Here is a 17,994-nt window from a genome sequence, read left to right as displayed (position 1 = left end):
ACATTCCTCAATGTAATAAAGGCTGTGTATGACAAACCTACAGCTAGCCTTATAGTTAATGATGAAAAGCTAAAACCATTTCCTCTGAAATCAGGAATGAGACAAGGATGCCCACTCTCTCCACTCCTCTTTAATATAGTATTAGAATTCTTAGCAAGGGCAATAAGGCAAGAAGTAAGCATAAAGGGGCCCAAATATGGAAAGACAAAGTGAAACATTCCCTCTTTGCAGATGACATGATTCTGTATTGAAAGAACCCTATAGAATCCACTCCCAAGTTGCTTGAGCTGATTGAAAACTTTGGCAAAGTAGCAGGGTATAAAATTAACCCTCAAAAATTAACTGCTTTCCTATACGCCAACAAGAAGGTTTAACTAACTTCAAAACAAAAAATGTTGACTGGAACAGGATAGCTGTTGTAGGTAGGCTTATTTTTCTATGACATTATTTTTGGTGGTTAACTTGCATTTTTATAAGCTTGGTGGACAGGCTTAGTCTAGATATTTGACTTTAGTAGGCAGGATAAGAAATAGTTGCTCATGGGGCTGGGAGTTTGGCCTAGTGGTTAAAGTGCTTGCCTAGCATGCACAAAGACCCGGGTTCCATTCCTTGGTACCACATACATACAAAAAAACCGGAAGTGGTGCTGAGGCTCAAGTGGTAGAGCTCTAGCCTTGAGAAAGTCCAAGGACAGTGCTCAGGCCCTGAGCTCAAGCCCAGGACTGGCAAAAAAAAAGAAAAAAAGAAATAGTTGCTCTGTATATTTTTTTGCCCAGTGAATGTATATTTGTTAGAGGCCTGTCTTTCCCCCTTTCCAGATCCGGAGAATAAAATAGCATGGCATTCTTTCACTGCTGTTTATACTTAATTAATGTTTTCTCATTTAGGTGCCTTTTGCAAAAAGGGAATAATTTTGTGATGGAGAATTTCCTGTGACAGATGGACTCAAAGAAGAAAAGGTAAAGTCATTTCTTCATTCTCCTCTGTTTTTCCTGGAAAACACAAAAGGCAGCTCTACATGAGTGTAACTTTTCTTCAGTTTAAATTTTCTTTTTGACAATGATTAAGTGAGAGTACATTGTGACACTCACAGTTGATTGGTAAAGAAAATTACTTAAATGAATCCCATTAGTATTGAGCTTTGTTGTTAGTTTGTTATGTTTATTACAAAGGCACTGTCTTCATCTCATCATTTAAAACTCTTGCATTCATTTTTTTCCCTCACAAATAATTTCAGACGTCATAGGTAACCTTATTAGTTGCAGTATTCTATCTTTACAAAATGAATTACAGGGCTGGAGGCATGGCTCAAGCAGTTGAAATGGAGTGCCTGCCTAATAAGCATGAAGTCCTGAATCCAAATCCACTACCAACAAAACAGTTGCAGAAGATTTTTTTTTTTTTTGAGGGAGGGGGGTGGTCTGTAGTGGGGCTTGAAATCAGGGCCTGGGCACTGTTTCTGAGCTCTTCAGCTGAAGGCTAGCACTCTACCAGTTTGAGCCATAGCGCCAATTCATTTTCTTTAAAAAGGTTAAATTTGTTTGTTTTTGTTGTTGTTTTTTTTTTTTTGCCAGTCCCAGGGCTTGAACTCAGGGCCTAAACACTGTCTTTGGGCTTTCTCAAGGCTAGAACTTTGCCACTTGAGCCACAGCACCACTTCTGGCTTTTTTCAATGTATATGGTAGAGAGGAATCGAACCTAGGTCTTTGTACATGCTAGGCAAGCACTCTTATCAGTAGGCCAAACTCCTAGCCAAGAAGGTTAAATTTGTAGTTTGCTTCCTATAGATTCATGGCTTAACAACTTAATGCCTGTGTTCTAGAGAAACAAAATTGAAAACCAGAATCTCCATGTATGACACATGGAGATACATGTATGACACATGTATGACAAAAAAAAGGATTTTTTTGGGGAGGTGGGGTCATGGGGCTTGAACTCAGCCTGGGCTTTGTCTCTGAGCTCTTCAGCTCAAGTCTGCCATCCTACCCCTGGGCCTGGGCGCTGTCCCTGAGCTCTTTAGCTCAAGGCTACCACCACCCTACCCTTGTGCCAAGCCCCACTTCCCATTTTCTAGAGGTTAACTGGAGATCAGAGTCCCAGGTCCTTTTGTGCCCGGGCTGGCTTTGAACCTTGATCCTCAGATCTCAGCCTCCTGAGTAGCTATAATAATATGCCATGCCTTGCATTATTTTGATTTTTTAAAATTAAATTTATAACAGTAACAATAAAATCCTGCCAGGTACCATGGCTCATGCCTGTAACCCTAGCTACTCAGGAGGCTGAGGTATGAGGATCAAGGTTCAAAGCCAACCTGGCCCTACCTCCATTTAACCACTAAAAACCAGAAGTGGTGCTGTGGTGTTGTCCCCACAACCCACCCCCCTCCCAAAAAAAAATCAAAATAATGAGAAAAATAGCACAGATTCCTTAAAAAATAAGAGGGGAGGAGTGAGGGAGGGAAATGGGGACAAAAACCTAAGAAGGGGTATCAATGTTTGTGAAGTAATGCACCTTCTATTGGGCAAATATAATGTGACCCTTCTGTTAATTACAATAAAATATATTTAATAATTTAAAAACATATAATTAAAACTGGAAATAGGGCTACTGTGTATCTAACAGTCCTAATATGGAGTAAGGAAGAAAATAAGTATGTTGAAAGGCATCTGCACTTTTTTGTTATTGAAGATGTATTCATGATAACCAAGATATGAAATCAATCTAAATGCCTATGGAGGTAAGATTGGATAAGGAAACTATGATATGTGTTCACAGTGGACTACATTCAGCCAGAAAAGAATAAAATCCTGTTCTTTGCAAGAACAGGAATGGACATTTTGTTAAGTAAAATTAGTCAAATATAGATACAACCATTCTCTCTTTTTCTCTCTATCTCTCTATCTCAATGACTTTATCTCTGTCTCTCTCTGTCTCTCTCTGTCTCTCTCTGTCTCTGTCTCTCTCTGTCTCTGTCTCTCTGTCTCTGTCTCTGTCTCTGTCTCTCTCTCTCTCTCTCACACACACACACACACACACACACACACACACACACACACACACACACACAAACTACAAAGTTGATTTCATAGCAGAATGGAATAGTGATTACCAGAAGTTGGTAAGGATGAATGTGAAGCAGGGATAGAAAAAGGATAGTTAACAAGTACAAGGTGCAGTTAGATAGAAAGAATATCTTATAGTCATCTATTGAACAGGATGGTAGCTATGAATGATAAATGATACATTTCAAAATAGTAGAAAGGGTTTTGAATGTTCCCAAATCAAAGAAATGATAAAATGTTTGGGGTAGTGAATATACCAGTTACCCTGATCTCATCATTACACATTATATATGTATATATATATATATATATATAAATATCACAGTATACTCTGTAAATTTGTACAATTGTGTCATTTATACATAAAAACATTTAAAAAGTTTTAAGTAGTAAGTATAGATTTAAAGCCAGCATAAAGTAAAATAAGAGCTGGGCGCAGTAGCTCATGCCTGTAATCCTAGCTACTTAGAAGATTGGGATCTGAGGATCTCAGTTCAAAGCCAGCCTGGGTGCTAAAGTCTGTGAGACTCTTATCTCTGATTAACCACCAGGAAACGGGAAGTGGTGCTATGGCTCAAGGAGTAGAACATTTGCCTTGAGCTGAGGAGCTCAGGGACAACACCCAGGCCAAGAATTCAAGTCCTACAACCAGCAAAGAAAAAGTAAAACAAGAACTTTCTTCATATTGTTCTCTTTTTTATGTGGTACTGGGATTTGAACTCAGGCCCTTGTACTTTGTTGCCTTGACCATTTACCCCAGCCCTATTACTCATCAAATACTTTTTTTAAAATAATTATAAACAATTAAAAAATAATACTTCAGCCAGCTCATGCCTGTAATCTTAGCTACTCAGGAGGTTGAGATCTGAGAATTATGATTTAAAGACAGCTCTGGCAGGAAAGTGGTGCTTTGGCTCAAAGTGGTAGAGTGCTAGCCTTGAGCTGAAGAGCTCGGAGACAGTGCCCAGGTTCAGAGGTCAAGCCCCATGACCAAACCAAAAAATAATATTTCAACCTCTGATATAACTTTACTATGACTCAGAGCAGCACTACAGTTTGAACTCAGCCTCAATAGATAAGCACTCTACTGTTTGAGGTACATCTGCAGATAACTTTAATATTTAAGCAAGTGTTAATGTATTGAGAAGTTGAATCTTGAAATTTGATGCTACCAAATCATAAAACTTCTAAAAATAGCTCATTTTACATACTACTTAAAACAAATTTATGGGTTTCAATTATTCTCCATCATTTAAGTGTTTACTTTGTCTTGGCTTCTGTGGCATAGCCAAAATCTTAGGAGGTCCTCATTAATCTGTGTGACCAATCTGATGGTAAAAGTTCTAATCTGATGATAAGAAAAAGGAACAGAAGATATAGTTCTGAAGTTCTGAATTACAGTGAACTGCAGATATGTCTTAAGTGGTAGAATGCCTCTATAACACACATACAAGGTCCTGAGTTCAAACTGTGTACCTCAAAGAAAAAAATTTGGAGCAATTACAGGACTAGTTAAGTCTTCTTACCTTTCCTTCTTTTTCTTTTTCTTTTTCTTCTTTCTTTCTTTCTTTTTTTTTTTAAATGTTTGTAGCTCAACAGAGGCAGAAGGATCCAAAGAAAGAGGCTTGGTCCATGTCTGGAAGGCAGGATCCTTTTCCCTAACACCAGAGAGGTTGCCAGGCTGGGGAGGAAAGACTGTTCTACAAGCAGCCCTGGGAGTGAAGCATGGAGTTCTTCTGACTGAAGGTACTGAAAAGAACGACTCGGTATTGGAGTTGTGGCTTGGTTGGTAGAGTCCTAGCCAATGAGGGAAAGTGTCAGATACCATGTTCAAGTCCTTAAAAAAAAAAGAAAAAAAAGAAAGGAAAGAGTGGCTTAACAAATATTTAACTGAATGCTAATAGATGCCCAAGTGGGTTATTAGATCCTAAGGGTTCTTACTGATCTTTGCTGGAGCTTATACTCTTCTGTTTTCAAAAAATTACTCATTTGCTCAGAAATCATGTTAGTTCTTAAACTTAAGACATCCCATTAACTAGAACAGAAGAGAGAATTAGAGCTTTGATGAAGAAGGGATAGTAGATTTAGTTCAATATTTTTAAAATCCTGTGGCCAAAGCTGGGTATGGTGGCTTTCGCAATCCTAGCTGTAATCCTAGCTGCTCAGGAAGCTGAGATCTAAGGATCACAGTTTGAAGCCAGCCCAGCAGAAAAGTCCCCATGAGACTCTAATCTCCAATTAACCACTCAAAAACTGGATGGAAGTGATGCTGTGACTTCAGTGGTAGTGGTAGTGCTTGAGCAATGGAGGCTCAGAAACAGCACCCAGGCCCTGAGTTTAGTTCCCACAACCAACCAAAAAGAATCTGTGGCCATGTCTTTGTTCCATTTATTTTTCTGATTTTTTTTTCCTTTGAAACAGATGTGCTATTTGTCCTTTTAACAAGCAAGGATTAGGTGAACATGCCCAAACTCCTACAATACATATTCAACAATAAAATTAAGACTTGTAATGTACCTGGACATAAGTTGTTGTCATTAATGTGCACTCAACAGTCATTTGCTGCAGTTTCTTTTTTTATTTTGTTGTGATTTACTTTTTTAAAAATGTTTTACATTTTTTTAATTTTTTAATTTTTATTTATATTTTTTAGAATTTATTAACATTGATTTTTACCACATATTTCAAATAACATGTTTAACAAGTATTCAAGAAGGGAATCTCTATACAATCACAGGCTCTTAATTTTTAGAACATAATCAAAATTAGGCTAAGGGTTTGTATATCATAGATATATATTAATCAATGTGATAAAACATGTCTATAGAGTCATAAGTTGTGATGGTTTACTTTTTAAACAAATAACACTTCAGAAAAGCTATAGCATATAGCATATATGTATTTATGCCATTAAAATTACCTGTAGTATACTCATGTATTGATATAGCACTGTTGCTTTCTGTACAATGTAGAGGCATAAAGCTAATGTCCTAGTTTTAGGAAAAATCTCTCTTTCTTTCTTTCTTGGCCATATGATAATTTGAATTTAAGACTTTGCACTTGCTAGGCAAGGCTCTAACAATTGAACCATGCCTTCTGTTTCTTGCTGTCGCTGGGCTGACAGATATATACCACTTAGCTATTGGTTGAGATAGGATCTCAAAAACCTTTTTTCCTGCTTTGACATCAAACCTCCATCCTTCCATTCTTCACCTCCCAGGTAGTTAGAGTATAGGCAATGAGCCACTGGCACCTGGCTCATATTTTAAGTATTTAGATTGCACGTTTTCTGATGTTCTTAGTTGTTCTGTAGTGAATGTTGTAAACATTAGAGAGTGTTGTCTCTTTTATCTTCTGCTTATTTTATCTTACTATTTTTATGATTTTATCTTTGAATACTTACTTGGATGCTGCTTATATAGTTACCCCTAATAGTGGTTTCATGCTGGAAGTTTGTAGGATGAGTGAAGAAAGGAGTAGTACTATCTATTTGAAAGTAGCCTCTTACAGTTTGGTAAGTTTTAGAGTAATTTTATAGTTAAAATACATTATTTCTATTGGGTATGATGGCAAATGTCTATATTCCTACATCTTCAGGAAGAAGAGGTAGCAAGATTACAGTGAAGAGACTAGCCCTAGGCAACCTACCTGAAAAATAAAGCAAAAGGACTGGCTATATGGCTTAGGTAGTAGAGTACTTGCCTAATAAATTGTACTTGTCAATATTGGAGGTGGGGGAGGAGAATACTGTTATTTGTAAAAAAAATGAAAAAATGAAGTGCTATATGCTTGAACTAAATGTCTACAACTGTACTTTTGAAGTTAAAAGAGAAAAATAGTTTTATTAAACTAGAGAGGACTAGAAGTTTGCTAATAAAATTTTTAGTTAATTCACTAACTTGTTTCTCTCTCTCTCTCTCTCTCTCTCTCTCTCTCTCTCTCTCTCTCTTTCTCTCTCTCTCTCTCTCTCCTATTTAGATGGTGAGGTCTACAGCTTTGGGACTCTTGCCTGGAGAAATGAACCAGCAGAAGTTTGTCCCAGTAGCCCCATTCTAGAAAATGCTTTGGTTGGGCATCATGTTGTCACTGTGGCAACAGGAAGCTTCCACAATGGAGCAGTGACAGATAGTGGCATAGTATACATGTGGGGGGAGAATTCTGCTGGCCAGTGTGCAGTAGCTAACCAGCAGTATGTGCCAGAACCAAACCCTGTCAGCATTTCTGATTCTGAGACCAGTCCTTCGTTAGCAGTCAGAATTTTGCAGTTGGCATGTGGCGAGGAGCATACTCTGGCATTGTCAATAAGCAGAGAGATTTGGGCATGGGGTACTGGTTGCCAGCTGGGCCTCATCACTACTACCTTCCCAGTGACAAAGCCACAAAAGATAGAACACCTTGCTGGGCGAGTGGTGCTACAAGTTGCCTGTGGTGCTTTCCACAGTCTAGCCCTTGTGCAATGCCTTCCTTCCCAGGATCTGAAGCCAGTCCCCGAGAGATGCAACCAGTGCAGCCAGCTCCTAATTACCATGACTGACAAAGAGGACCATGTGATTATATCAGATAGTCACTGTTGCCCTTTAGGTGTGACACTGTCCGAATCCCAGGCTGAAAACCATGCCAGCACTGCCACCAGCCCCTCCACCAAGACCCTTGACAGTCAGGGAGAAGTATTTGAGAACACTCTTGTAGAAACTGGCCTGCCTGTTCCAACTGAATTGAACGTGGGAAGTGTTGAGACTGCAAGTGACAGTGCTATTTCCTGCCATCAAAATGTTGAGGAAACAACTGAAATTTCTTCTACCAGAAACTTGCCATCATACCCTGACACCAAGGCAGTAAATGAGTACTTGAAGAAACTGTCAGATCACTCAGTAAAGGAGGACTCAGAGAAGGGTGAAGAAACATCACAACCTCAGGTAACTCCTCAATTTTATAATAAATATATTTCAGAAGTAAAATTCTATGTACTTTTCCTCTAGGTACTTTGAAATGCTAAGATTTGGTAGCACTTTTTGTTTTGTGAGTTTGATTGCAATTCTGTTTTATTAGGCAAGCCTATATACAGAAAGAACCTATATTCAGAACTCAGTATGTCTAACTTTTTGGACCTTTATGATGTTGGAAGATGTCATGATGTCATGGTGAGCTTGTTTTAGAAGTAGCCAAATCCACTTTGTTTTTCTTTTTGTGTAAATTACTTTACTATAATCTTTTGGTAAAAATTGTATACAGCAGGCCAGGCACCAGTGGCTGGTGCCAGTAATCTTAGATACTCTGGAGGCTGAAATCTAAGGATTGCATTTGGAAGCCAGTACAGGCAAGAAAGTTCATGAGACTCTTATCTCTAACAAACAGCCAGAAGTGAGGTTTGAGCAAAAAAGCTAAGCAACAGTACCTAGGCCTTATATCAAACCCCGGTACCGGCACCCACATTTTAAAATGTTATATACAATAAATACTACTGGTATACACCACCATACCCTGCTAATGCTGTATACTTGGTACATGTGTCCTTGGTCAAGTTTCTAGATAGTTTTCTGCTTAATTAACTCGAAAGTTGTTCGTAGGTTAATCAGGAAAGATATATGTCACTAAGATATGTCAAGCAGACAGAGGTCATCCTTTATATTGGCAAGAAAGAGCTTGCTCTACACTTGACAGAGCCTAAAGTGATAGCAGTAGCCATTTCTGAGCCACTCTGGCCACTCCAAGTCTCCAAGAGGTAGATTGCAACCATCAGAAACTTTAGGATTACAATCCTTAGATTAGTACAAAATTTCTGTGAAGGGGTACCACCCCTTTGTGGGCTTCCAGAGCTCTCACTTTTTTTTCCCCCAGATAGCATACCATTGGACATCTTAACCCCCCTTTGTGGTACCACAGATCCAGTGGCAACAATCAGGGAGCTGCACATGGGTTATTGCATGGAGGAAGGCCAGGTATCTTTTCCTAACTTTGCAGTAGGAATTCAGCAGGTATGGCATGGTCATCAGGGACTCCATATGTGGTATACAAGGAACAACACAAAGAGCCAATCCTGTTGTTGCTTTTTTCTTTTATTTTGCCAGTCCTGAGGCTTGAACTCAGGCCTGAGCACTGTTCTTCAGCTTTTTCAAGGCTAGAGCTCTACCACTTGAGCCACAGCACCATTTCCGGCTTTTTCTATTTATGTGGTGCTGGGGAATCAAACCTGGGTCTTGGTGCATGCTAGGCAAGCACTTTACCACAAGGCCAAACTTCCGGCCCTGCTTTTTTTCTTATTAACATTTCCCCCCTTTGTTTCTATGGTATAACTTTGGTTGATCTCTGAATAGTTATATCTAGTAGCTAGAGCTAATCACAGTCTAGGTGCTCAAGGCTATCATTCTACCACTTTGAGCCACAGCACCACTTTTGGTTTTCTGGTGGTTAATTGGATAGTCTTACAGACTTCTGGCCTGTAACTGTGATCCTTATATCTCAGCCTCCTGAGTAGTTAAGATTACAAAAGTGAGCCACCATGCCTGGCTTAGACTAGATATTCTTATACAGAAATTTCCCTTTCCCAGACATGTTGTGACATTTCTTTAAACTCAGCACTCTGGAGGCTGAGGTAGGACAGTTATGAGTTTAAGGTTGTCCTTAAACTCATAAGCAAAGCTTTGTCTCAAAATAAAAACAAAACAAAAAAATATGACCTTTTGAAATTTACTTACTTATATATTCCTTCACTCATTCAATCAGTGCTAGAGATTGAACTTAGGGTCTGTGCCTGCTAAGCAGGTGTTCTGGTACTGAGTTATATCTTCAGGCCTTGATTTTTCCACTTAATACATTCAAAGTTGAAAGTTCATCTTAGAAACAAGGTTCTGGTGGCTCATGCTGAATACCTAGAGATCTGAAGATCTGCAGGATCATCTTTTGAAGTCAGCTCAGGCAGAAAAGTTCACTTGACTCTTCCAGTAAACTGGCAGGAAAGTGGGTTAGAGGACAGGCTCAAGTGGTGATTACTAGCTGTGAGAAAGCAAGCTGAGTGAGAGTGCAAGACCATGATTGAATCAAACCCTCACACATACTCAAAATTTATTGTATATAGCTTCTAAGATACCATTGAAATTGCGTTTAAAGTTTTTTATTTTGCTAAATAAATTTTTGTTAGATATGCTAATTTTAGCATTGTGTTCCTTTTAAATTTAATTTATTCTTTGTAAATAATATTTCAGTCTTATAGCCAACTCATGACGAAATTGGGGTTTGGGGTAGAATAATTAGAAGCAAATTTTTAACTGTTCTTGTATGCCAAAAGCTTTTGTGTATGTGTTTGTTATGTGATTTAGTATTTTTTTTATGTTAGTAAACTGATTTTTGGTAGCTTAAACTTCAGCATGTTTTTCACAAAGATATTAGAAAACTAATTTGTCTTTATAACAGACCTATGAAGCACACTAAAAATATTAGTTACAGATGTTTAATTATTAACTTATCACATTTACCCTCAATTATTAACTTGTTACATGTACCCTCTATGGTAACCAGAGCAAAGGTAGTCCTAAAGTATATTTACCTGCTTGTTCATGGAAAATAACTCATTGATAAAACAGTATGAGACTTGAGAACATGCTTTGAGGAATGGTAGGTTATTAGAATACATCAGGTCTGAATATCTGTTATAAAACATTTTAGAAAAGCTCTTTTTTCTTAACAATTTTTTCCTGTTCTTTTTTCTAGTTTTTTGCTAGTCCTAGGTCTAGAACTCAGGGCCTGAGCACTGTCCTTGGGCTTTCTCAAGGCTAGAACTCTACCACTTGAGGCACAGCACCACTTCTGGCCTTTTCTGTGTATGTGGTACTGAGGAATTGAACCTGGGTCTTCATGCATGCTAATCAAGCACTCTACCACTAAGCTAAACTCCCAGCCCTTCTGTTAGTTCTTAGTAGCAGTTTTCATAGAATTTGCTGAAAGTGATCAGTAATAAAGGTTGATTTTTTTTTTTTTTGGCCTCTTCTAGCCAGAGAACCTATTATTAAAGCCACTTTGTGTCCTTTTCTCCCCTTTTCCTGTGTTTAATTTTACAAGAGCAGCTAGATTTTACTTTTAAATATGAAAGATAAGACCTTTGAAAAGGAAATTAGTATTATTTATTTATTTATTTATTTAGTTAGTTAGTTAGTTAGTTAGTTGTTGTTGGTCATGGGGCTTTAACTCTGGGCCTGGGTGCTATCCCTGAGCTCTTCAGCTCGAGGCTACTGCCCTGTCCCTGGAGCCACAGTACCACTTCCAGAAGTATTTACTTTTATGTATGTGTTTTAGTATGGGGGCAGGAACTCAAAATTCAGAAACTAAAGCTCTTGCTTGGCTTTTTCACTCTTGGCTGGCACCTTCCACGTCTAGCTTTTTTTTTTTTTTCCCTTGCCAGTTTTCTGGCTTGAGCTCAGAGCCTAGGTGCTGCCTTGAGCCTTTTTGTGCTCAAGGCTAGCATTCTACGATTTTTCCACAGTACCATTTCTGGCTTTTTCTGAGTAGCTTATTAGAGATAAGAGTTTCAGACTTCCCTGTTTGATCAACTCAGATTTCAGCCTCCTGAGTAGCTAGGCATGAGTCCCCAGTACCTGGCTCACTTCTAGCTATTTGTTTATTAATTGTAGATAAGATTTGTCTTCCCAGGCTGGCTTTGAACTTTCGAGATTCTCAGATCTCAGCCCCTCTTGAGTAGCTAGGATTATAGGAATGAGCCACTAGCACCCAGTTCGAAATGCTTTTGATGAGAAACTGTATTTTGAATACAATTTCTATCTTATCTGTTAGATCTTTCATCAGAAAGGAATGCTTTTAAGTTGGAGATGAAGCTTCTCATGTTTTAGATTAAAAGAAAAAAAACCCAGATTCTCAGTATGTATCCCAGGTTGGATTGACCTCTGATCTTCCTATTTCAGCTTCCTAAGTTCTGGGATTCCTAACAGGCACCATCATTCCTGGATTGTTTTAGACTTTCATACGCAAATAATGGTGAACATTCACTTTGCTTTTCATTGACTTCTTTAGAAGGGATTATATCTTTAATTAGCAAATGTTGTACAAAGATGGGTTTCCTTGTGACATTGCTATACATACAAAAAGTATCCTCGTCTTGCTTCCATCAATCTCTCTTACCCCCATCCCTTCCTAAAATTATTTCAACAGGTTTCATTGCTACATTTTCATGTATACAAAGGACTTGTATTTTTATGTGCTTTTCTATGTATATGTTTTAGCCTCTTGTAGAAGCAGCAGTTCCTAATCTTCACAGCCCATCAACCACAAGCACCTCAGCCCTCAACAGCCTGGTGGTCTCTTGTGCATCTGCTGTTGGCGTGAGAGTGGCAGCAACGTATGAAGCCGGAGCCTTGTCTCTAAAGAAAGTTATGAACTTTTATAGTACAGCACCTTGTGAAACTGGAATTCAGACAGGCCCCGAAGGTTTGAAAGATAGTAGAGAAGAACAGGTTAAACAGGAATCCATGCAAGGCAAGAAAAGTTCAAGCCTTGTGGATATCAGAGAGGAAGAATCAGAGGGAGGTAGTCGTAGACTCTCGCTCCCTGGATTGCTGTCACAAGGTAAGTCTTTGGTGAATCCCACCATCACATGCTGTATTTTATGAAGTTAGGAACTTAGTATTAATAACTGTACTGATCAGCAAGTCATTGATTTCATTAATATCTACTTGTTAATAACATTAAATAAATATTAATTAATAACTTAGGAATTAGTATTCCTAAATATTTAAGCTGAGATTCTCATTTAGTAGTGGTTTACTAAAGCAGTAGTTTTTAAGAGAAAGCACATTTTGCTTTAGAAATAAACACAGAAAATAACTTTTCTGTACAATTTAACCTGCCATTGATTAGTGTATAAGATTTACATTGTGGGAAAATGTTTTGTAAAAAACACCACTAAAACACCTATTTGTAAAAAAACAAAAAACAAAGAAAACACTACTTGTTAAAATTAGCGAGGTGTGATGGCTCACACCTGTAATCTTAGCTACTCTGGAGGCTGAGATGTGAGGATGGTGGTTCAAAGCTAGCCCAGGCACTAATGACCATGAAACTCTTATCTCCAATTAATCACTAGAAAAGGGAAAGTGGAGCTGTGGCTTAAGGGATAGGGTGGTAAGCTTGAGCTGAAAAGCTCAGGGGCAGTGCCCAGGCCCAGAGTACAAGCTCTGTGACCCCCCCCCCCCCCCACAAAAATAGCATACATTAGTTGTTAAAGGGGAGGGAGGGAGAAGGTGTCTACTATGACATTTCCACATATGCATACAGTTGCTCCCTCAGCCTTACCCTCACTTTCCCCCCCCCCCTCATCCTACAATTACAACTTTTTTTTTTTTGGTCAGTCATGGGGCTTGAACTCTGGGCCTGGGAGCTATTCCTGAGCTCTTCAGCTCAAGGCTACTGCCCTACCACTGGAGCCACAGCCTCACTTCCAGTTTTCTAGTGGTTAATTGGAGATAGAATCTCACAGTCTTTAGTTCCTGGGCTGGCTTTGAACCTCGATCCTCAGATCTCAGCCTCCTCAGTAGCTACGATTACAGGCATGAGCCCAGCTCCAGTTTTTTTCTTTTCTTTTTCATATATACATACATACACATACACACATATACATGCATGCACACATATTTTCATACATGACCATATTCAAAGTAGTTTTTAACTCCTTTGAAGCAGAGAAGATAATTTTTAGCCATAGTGTAGTACTTTGTTCAGCATATTCTTAAGAATTTTAATTCTATAGGATGTCACTAGATTTTACAGAGAAGTATTCTGTGGCCAAGTGATTAGCAGTGTTTTATATAAATTTAAATGCAATCTTTAATTTCTGGATTTGAAGCACTTTCTGTGTCTCTTCAGGGGAGAATAGCAAGTGAATAAAATTTGGTAAAGAGCATTTATCAAACTCATTTATCTGTTACATTCTTGCTTTTATAGAGAATTTATAGAATATACTTCAGCTTTACCATGTTAGTGTATTCTTTGAACATTTTCATTTTATCAAAACATTGTCTTCCATACTTTCTATTCTATCTCTCCATCTCTTGGTTGTTTTCAGTTTCCCCCAGGCTCTTAAGAAAGGCTGCTCGGGTGAAAACGAGACCAGTGATACTGACCCCCACATACAGTGGAGAGGCAGATGCACTTCTGCCTTCTCTAAGAACTGAGGTGTGGACCTGGGGAAAAGGGAAGGAGGGGCAGCTGGGGCATGGCGATGTGCTGCCAAGGTAAGTGTAATCAGCATTCACTGATAAGAACTGGCTTAAACAAATAACCTGTCTCCTATGAAGGTCCCATCTAGCTCTAGATTACTGTGTACCATTAACTGATTAAAAAGCAAAACAAAATAAAAAAATCTCAGTCAGGAGTATGGCATAGTGGTAGAGTGCTGCATGGCATTCACAAAACCCTGAATTGGATTCCTCTGTACCACATACACAGAAAAAGCTGGAAGTGGTGCTTGGTTCAAGTGGCAAAATGCTAGCCTTGTGCAAAAGTGCTCAAGCCCCAGGACTGGTAAACTTAAAGAAAAAAGAACAAACCTCTGACATGCATACATATATACACACACACACAGGCATATATGTCTGTGTATCTAATCTTTGATATATATTTTTAAACACAGAAAAATGGTGTTGGAGACCACCTGGTATTTCATTGAAATAGTTGATTGGTTAAAATGCTTATTTACTTTGTTGGGCATGGTAGTATATACCTATAATTCCGGCTCTCAGGTGTATTGTGAGTTGAGTTCAGACCCTTTCTCATCCTCCTTCAAAAAATGCCAGTGAGTTTCTTTTAATGATTTTCTTCCCCCTGCTGGCTTAGAGCCATAGTCTTCCCAATTAGGGTGGCAGGTGTGTGTACCATTATGTCCAACTATTAATTGAGAAGGGGTTTTTGCCTGTATACCCAAAACAACCTCAAATCAAAATGCTCCTAAAGTGGAGCCCCAATACTTCACACCTGTAATCCTAGCTAAGGAAGCTGTGATCTGAGAATTGTGGTTCAAAGCTACCCTGGACAGGAGTGTCAGTGAGTCTCTTTCTCCACTTAACCACCAAAAAGCTAGGAGTGGAACTGTAGCTCAAGTGCACTAGTCTTGAGCAAAAAAGTTAAGGTACAATGCCTGGGTCCTAAGTTCAACCCCAACACACACACACACACACATACACACACACACAAATCCCAAGTAGCTTGAATTATAAGTATGAGATACCAGCAACAGGCCAGCTTTATTGCTTGTAACAGGTTCTTAATTATGAGTGATTGATAGACAATGTAAATTAAAGCCTTCAGAAATATTTATACTTTTTAAAAGTAGTGTGAACGTGCATCCATTATTTTTATTTTTATGTTTTGTTTTTGCTTGAAGATATTGACTATAATTTGAGAAAGTTCATATTCTTTCCTGAGAATACTTAATATTTTCTGTTTTTTGGGTTTTTTGTTTTTTTTTCTTAAGACTTCAGCCATTGTGTGTCAAGTGCCTAGATGGTAAAGAAATCATCCATCTGGAGGCAGGTGGTTACCATTCTCTTGCACTTACTGCAAAATCTCAGGTAAGAGGCAAACTAAAATATTTAATGCTGATCTTATTTTCATGAAAGGCCAACATAGCATGCCTGGACCATACCTTACTGAGTATTTTCAGTGTCACACACTGTCTTACCTCATTTCAGCTTTCAAATACTTTTACATTGTGATTCCTATTTTATAGACAAATAATACAGGCTAAGATAAATTTAATGCTAATGTGCTTGATTAAGAAGTTTTCCAAGTTTGAGTGGTGGTAGAATGCCAGCCAAACAAATACAAGGCCCTGAGTTCAAATGCCAGTGCCACCAACCCCCCCAAACAAAACAAAACAAAACAAACCTAGCAGCTTTCTCTATGTGCTGTCACGTAAAAATGGAACTCAGAATTTCCAGTGGTTTTTGTTTTTGTTGTTGTTGTTTTCCAGTCCTGGGGCTTGACCTCAGGGCCTGGGCACTGTCCCTGAGCTTCTTTTGTTCAAGGCTAGCACTCTACCATTTGAACCATAGTGCTTCTTGTGGTCTTTTCTGTTTATGTGGTACTGAGGAATTGAGCCTAGGGCTTCATGCATGCTAGGTAAACACCCTGCCACTAAGCCACATTCCCATCCCATTGAATTTTTTTTTTTTTTTTTTTTTTTTGTGCCAGTCTTGGGCTTAATCTCAGGGCCGGAGGACTGTCCTTGGATTTTTCTCAAGGCTAGAACTCTACCACTTGAGCCTCAGCACCATTTCTGGCTTTTTCTAAGTATGTGGTACCAAGGAATCAAACCCGGGTCTTTGTGCATGCTAGGCAAGCACTCTACCACTAGGCCAAACTCCCCGCCCCCATTGATTTTTTTTTTTAAAGGTGTTCTTTAATGAAGAAAATCTATCATAAGATAAAGTCACATTAAAAATACAAAAGACATTTTTCTTTTAAATTGTGAGATCTAGATGGGACTTCTGGCATTATTTAAAATAAATTTTTTCTCATTTATATAGAAATCTTTCTAAGAAATTGATTTTAGTTATTGTTTTTATGGCTCAAGGGCTTGGTTCAGTCACCAAGTACTGCTGCTCCCCCCTAACTACAAATAGTTCCATGGAACAGAAATATGTCTATAGAAGAAATAGTCTCAATTATGAATATTTTGGATGTTATCAATGTAGTCATAATCAGTTCAGGAAACAAAACTGAATAATAAATTATGTTGGGACTACTGGCTTCTGTTTATAAAAGAAAAGGAAAGATAAAATATATGTATTCTATGTGTATATAGACTACATATGTAGATTTAAAAATACATGTTCAAGAATAAATGTAGGTGATTTTTTCCCCCAGTACTCTCAGGAGTAGAAAAAAGACATGACATTTACGTGTCAGACTGCCAGCTGAGCAAGCAAGCTTAAGGCCCTAGGTTTAAGTCTGGTTCTGGCAAAATAATATACATACGTGAAAATTTTCTGACCCCAACTTTGCCTAGGAATTTCTCATAGGGAAATAGATAGACATATATCCTTACAAGTATGTATATCCAAGGATTTTTAGAGCTAGAGGCATAGTTCAAGAGGTAGCATGCCTGCCTAGTAAATGCAATGCCCTGAGTTAATGAAATAATAATTCAGTAGGTAATTAACTAAAATATACCTATGATGTAGATGTTAAAAATGATGTCATAGATGTAGGCTTATTGATGTTCAAATGTTAATTCATTCTGTTAAACAAAAGGAAAAAAGTTTAGAAGGAGTGCTTGTTTAGCCTGTCTACGATCTTGAGGTTCTATTCCCAGCATAGAAAAAAAAAATCTGTTTTTTTTTGTGTGTGTATTTATATAGAGAGAGCAAAAGAAAAAGAGAGGAGATTAGTCTTAGAATTAAAGTGTGGTTCTGCCACTTATAATTTGTGAATTTAGTTAACCATGGGTTACTTCCCTTATACTGAAACAAAAGCAACGGTTGAAGAAATTAACATTAAATAATACATAGAATGTGAGACAAACAGGGCTTGATAGCTAGTAAGCACTTTAGTAAGCACCTAAAAGGTTACTGGCTATTTGGTAACCTCTGGATGGATTCTGTGCTCTGTGTGCTCTTTATTGCTGATTTTTGTTGTTGTTGTTTTGTTTTGTTTTGCCAGTCCTGGGGACTGGCAACTCAGGGCCTGATCACTATCCTCTTTCCTCAAGGTTAGTGCTCTACCACTTGAGCCATAGCACCAGTGCTGGCTTTTCTATATATGTTGTACTGAGGACTCGAACCCAGGTCTTTGTGCATGGTAGGCAGGCACTCTACCACTAGGCCAAACTCCCAGCCCCTGATTTTGTTTTTAATAATGAATTTTTGTAGTTTAGATATTGTGACATATATCTGTAATTCCAGTATTGGGAAGTAGAAGCAGAAGGATC

At 38.3% G+C, this 17,994-nt stretch overlaps 1 protein-coding gene and 1 long non-coding RNA gene across 2 annotated transcripts in view; one reads left to right on the top strand and one right to left on the bottom strand.

Annotated features, from left to right (window-relative positions):
• The window catches only part of Als2 (alsin Rho guanine nucleotide exchange factor ALS2), an 80,232-nt gene that overhangs the window by 17,390 nt on the left and 44,848 nt on the right, over positions 1 to 17,994 (top strand). Inside the window, exons 2-7 of the mRNA XM_090354610.1 lie at positions 888 to 959; positions 4,654 to 4,808; positions 7,041 to 7,978; positions 12,293 to 12,635; positions 14,131 to 14,299; positions 15,538 to 15,634. Coding sequence (XP_090210736.1) covers positions 940 to 959; positions 4,654 to 4,808; positions 7,041 to 7,978; positions 12,293 to 12,635; positions 14,131 to 14,299; positions 15,538 to 15,634 — 1,722 coding nt within the window. The 5' untranslated portion in view covers positions 888 to 939. The remainder of the gene's footprint in view (positions 1 to 887; positions 960 to 4,653; positions 4,809 to 7,040; positions 7,979 to 12,292; positions 12,636 to 14,130; positions 14,300 to 15,537; positions 15,635 to 17,994) is intronic.
• LOC150048635 (uncharacterized) lies at positions 896 to 6,922 on the bottom strand. The gene is made up of 3 exons (XR_016539131.1): positions 6,466 to 6,922; positions 4,589 to 4,899; positions 896 to 992 (listed from the first exon to the last, which is right to left on the bottom strand). It is a non-coding gene; the product is annotated as an uncharacterized LOC150048635 (long non-coding RNA).

Source organism: Megascapheus bottae, chromosome 21, assembly GCF_031878675.1.
Source record: "Megascapheus bottae isolate mThoBot1 chromosome 21, mThoBot2.hap1, whole genome shotgun sequence".
NCBI classification, from domain to species: Eukaryota; Metazoa; Chordata; class Mammalia; order Rodentia; family Geomyidae; genus Megascapheus; species Megascapheus bottae.
Note: the sequence above shows the minus strand (reverse complement) of the source record. Positions and strands in the feature narration are given on the sequence as shown.